The sequence below is a fragment of the Atta cephalotes genome, assembly GCF_000143395.1.
Source record: "Atta cephalotes unplaced genomic scaffold scaffold00076, whole genome shotgun sequence".
Taxonomy (NCBI): Eukaryota; Metazoa; Arthropoda; class Insecta; order Hymenoptera; family Formicidae; genus Atta; species Atta cephalotes.
The window spans coordinates 495,489-500,250 of NW_012130140.1; the positions used below are offsets into that span (position 1 = coordinate 495,489).

General features: G+C 29.0%; 1 protein-coding gene across 1 annotated transcript in view; it reads right to left on the reverse strand.

Moving 5' to 3' along the window:
- Positions 1 to 4,762, reverse strand: part of LOC105624378 — a 52,438-nt gene that overhangs the window by 32,557 nt on the left and 15,119 nt on the right. Inside the window, exons 12-14 of the mRNA XM_012205743.1 lie at positions 1,108 to 1,243; positions 711 to 814; positions 3 to 402 (exon numbers count right to left, since the gene is read on the reverse strand). Coding sequence (XP_012061133.1) covers positions 3 to 402; positions 711 to 814; positions 1,108 to 1,243 — 640 coding nt within the window. The remainder of the gene's footprint in view (positions 1 to 2; positions 403 to 710; positions 815 to 1,107; positions 1,244 to 4,762) is intronic.

Consider the following 4,762-nt stretch of genomic DNA (forward strand, 5'->3'; position numbering starts at 1 on the left):
AGGAGGAGGAGGAGGGGGAGGAGGAGGAGGAGGAGCATATACGGGAAGTCGCGGAGGATTAAACACGGGAGTGCGGGGTGTACCTGGCGTCTGTGGTGACGAATAGGGGGATGCAGGAGTTGAGACATTACCTTCGAAGCGTTGGAAATGTGACTCCTGAGAAGGTTGAGAGGAAGCCGGGGATTGTGGAAAATCATGAGGTGACTGAGGCGCTTGCGGTGAGAAGGGAGACGGTGGTTGAGGAAAGCCCGGACGTATTACTCGACAAGGTGCTTGCGCAGGCAGACGTACCATAGTTTGATGATGGGGTGACTGAGGTGTGAGACTACGAGGGGCTTTAAGTGAAGGCGTAGCGAAAGTACTGCGGGAAGGAGAGGCTAAAGAAGTTAGTTGATTCGTGTCCTGTCAAAATTTAAATTTAATATTAATAAACTAATATATAGAAGATTATTTTATTTTATGTTATTTTGTATTTTTTATTTTTTAAGCAATTTGTGAATATATTGTCAGTTTCATTAATTTGCATGTAACATATCAGCTAAATCATATTCTAGTCTCGGTGACTTAAAATAATTTTATTAAAGTGTTTTATTAAAAATATATATTAAATATATATTAATACGGAATTAAAAATATAATATATTAATATATTAATATATAATTAATTACAATATATATAATCAAAATAGAAAAAGATTAAACAAACTTACTTGGGCTGTGGAAACTTGTAATTGTGTCGTTAATGCGGGTGCAGTATCACTATTTAGTTGAGGTGCATTTTCTTCACTGATTTGTCTATGTACTCTAGCAATTGCTTTAACAAGAAAAAAAAAAAAAATATTATAATTGCGATTTAAATTATATTGACATAAAATTTTTCTTTATCTGAAATAATAGTATATCAATTAAATTAGTGAACTAAAATTTTATGTTTTTGATCATATAATAAATTGTAAAAATCGTTTTATTTCTTTTTATACATCTTTAATTTTCCGATAACTTTCTTTAACTTATACTAAATTTAGATTTTTCTCAAATAAAATATAAAAAAATATAACAAAATGATGCTCCAAACTATTAAGGTAAAATTAAATATAATAAATGTACCATGTACGCGTTGTTCATGGATGACTTGCTGTTGCAATTGTGCTTGTTGTTGTCGTAATGCTTGCAATTGTTTCCATTGCCTTTCCTGCTCAGCTTCTCTAGTAGACCGATCTCTATTTGATAGTCTATCCTGTTCCTGTTGAACATCAATTACACATAATTTTCAAGCTATTTGTTGAAGAAGATCATTACATTTAACATAACTATTTTTAATAAAAAATATATTGCTTTTATTAGACCTCTATAATTAATAATTGCATCAGTAAAAAATTACAATTTAAAAAATTATATTTAACATTAAAATTATTTTATTACATTTTTATTTAATTTTACTGTATTATAATATTTTTTTGTTAAATATTATTAAACTTATTTTATTTAATATTAATCTTAATCATGAACGCACAAAATTTAATAAATATGCACCTAAAATTTATAAAGATATTTTTATAATTACAATAATATAAATTGTTCAAGAAATTTTTAAATGTAATGACCTTTTCTTATAAAGCACAGTTAAATATAAAGCACTAATTACAATCAGCCAATAAAAAATATTCATATATATAATGTCGGCCAAAGATCTGAAAAAATATTCAAAGAAAACTAAGAAATAAATATTAATTTTCTTAACTCTATATATTTCCATTACATGAAAAATAAATATAATTTCAAACTTTTGACCATTGCATAAACACTATTAAAAGTAACAACAATAATATACAATTAAATTAATAATTAGCAAAATTCTGTAAATCTCGTACATATGCAAACACACCGAAAACAAGTATAACCAGCCACCATAATTTAAAGAGATTAATTTATAATTAGTACATTTATATACACGCACGCGCGCGCATATTAATTAGTTTACTTGAAGAAAACTTTATTCACAGTAAAAAACTACAAACACCACAATCTCACCGAAGATTAATACGACGATTCCACATTCATGCGTATCAAAATGTTGAATAATTCCAATAATTTTACACAACAAAATACAATCATAATAAAATGTGTGTTATGTACAATATATAGAATTATAGAATTATATATGTATATAGAGCATATCAGATACATATGTGTAATACACCGTTTTAATAATACTAAAGTTCTAAGGTCATTTAAAGATAAAAATCTTAATCTGAAATATTAGAATTATAAATAGTTTAATAAGTTTTTATTTAACCCTTAAACGCCACACTACAAAAATACACTTGCGTATGACATACCCAATCAAATTCGATTGCTTATAACTTTTATAAAAATGAATACATTGTAAACAATTTTTTTAATTTAAAAATAGACATTAAGGAGCATAATGGTACCAAGCAAATATATGTACCTGTATTAATACAAAAATTATAAGCAATAGAAAAAGCATTGAAAAAGCATTAGAAAAAGAAAAGCTGGGTATGCCATTAAAAAGGCGGTTAAGGATTAATATATTTGTATATAAGCATTTTTAAATAAAAATTTAAATTTAAAATTATGGCATTGTATACATACAAGTAGTAAAGATATCCTTAGATATAAATATAATTTAGTGCAACTGAATAGAATATAAAAAAATCATATATATATATATTAACCAATGACACGCTTCAATTTTGATGCTTTTGGTGTTTCGCGTTTCTAATATCAATATTTCATAATGCTATTTATTTTTATTAATATATACAATAAATGATCTCTGTAAATAACATTTTTTACTAAAAAATTCTTATAATCTCGATTTTTAAATTAAAATTTTCATTTTTAAGTAATTTTACGTATTTGCTTTTGTAGAAAATATGGTAAATATAGGATATCTTCTCAGAATGTCTATAGCATAAAAATAAACATACTAAAAATTAAAAAATACATCATGACAGTTCTAATACATTATGATAATTCTAAAAAAATATAAGAAACTATAAGTTCACAAAAATTAGAAAAAATTCCTGTCTATTTGTTTAATAAATTGTTATATAATTTCTTTTTTTATTTCTTCGGATTATAATTTATTCGTTACATCTGTTTGCTATATCTTTCATTTTAACTTTAAAATAGATAAAAACAGAAAATTTTTAATTCTATGAATTCTTGTAATTATATTCGTGATAAGGAGGAAAAATCTGAAAGTAATAAAATTAGTACTAAGCTACTGCATAACCAGATATAGAGCAATATAGTACTAATTTATCATTCACAATAATAAAAAAATCATAAGCAATATCAATGGATTTAAAGGATAAGAAATAAATAATGATTCATGAATCAGGATTGATAGGGATATAAATAAGGGATAGATAGAAAAGATATGCTACTATTTTTAAACATGCTACTGGAATATTTTTGAATAAAAGAAATAAGAAGTATACACTACCAAATACTTTCTATTACAATGGTGACCTAACAGAAAAAATATATATGTATATATATGTTCAGCATTCTATATTAAAAAATATTTCAATTAAATAAATTCAATCATATAAAATCTAAGAATATGAAAATAAATACTAATTAAAAAATTAAATGTGTATAAATAAACTCTTTAAATTCTTTAAGACAAATGTTGACAATGACGCTAAAGAAAACTATAATGTGATTTACACATCAATCACGGCCCTATAATATAAAGCATGAAACACGTATTTAAAGAATAAAATCTTCGTTTAACTTAAAAATATTTTAAATATAATATATATATATATATATATACATGTATACAAGAAGAATACTAAGTCTCGATTAGATGCAAAAAGAAAGGCAAGAAAACACTACGAAGGCTCTCACCATGATGTTATTCGGGTGGTGGTGATGGTGGTGGTGGTGGTGGTGATGGTTCTGTACGGGAGGCACAGTGTGAACAATTGCAGTGGGTGGTGGTGGTGGAGGTGGGGGATCGTAGTGCTCCTGGCTGAGGGACGGAAGGGTGCGCATGATCTCGGACGGAGTGAGCACTCGGATTTGATGCTGATCTATGCTACTATTCCCGCTGCCGCTGTTAACGACAATCGGGGGTGGACGTTGCTGGAGAGGTTGCTGCCCTTCACCCGAATTATTGCAATGAGAAAAAGAAGAGGAAGAAGACGCAGAAGAAGACAAAGAGGACGAAGAAGCCGGTGTTGTGCAAGATTGCAAGACGGATGACTGTTGGTTTCTAGGAGCTTCAGGGGAGAGGGAGGGGCTGGGCGGGGTTCCCTGCACCCCACACACCTCCTGATGCTGATTGTTGCTGGTTGACGTCATTCCACTAGTCATCAACATTCCTGATTGCTTCTCCATGGGCCTCAAACCCACTCCCTGCTGCTGTTGTTGTTGAGCCGTTATAGTGGCGGGTTTGGTGATGATGGTAGTCATGGCGGTGATGGTAGTAGTAGTGGTATTCATATTGATGGTGGTGGTATTGGTGGTGGTTATATTGGTTGTGATGATAGTGTTGGTGGTGCTTGGTGGTGGTGTCTCCTTGGAGAGCTGTCGGATTAACACCGAGCGGTTCGCAATCACACGATGCGATATACACATGAGGATGTTTCGCATAAATCTTATAGAACATATTTTATAATATTATTTCATTTTTAAATTCTATCACGCACACACATATATATATATATATATATATATATATATATATATATATATTAATAATAATATATAATAATATATATTA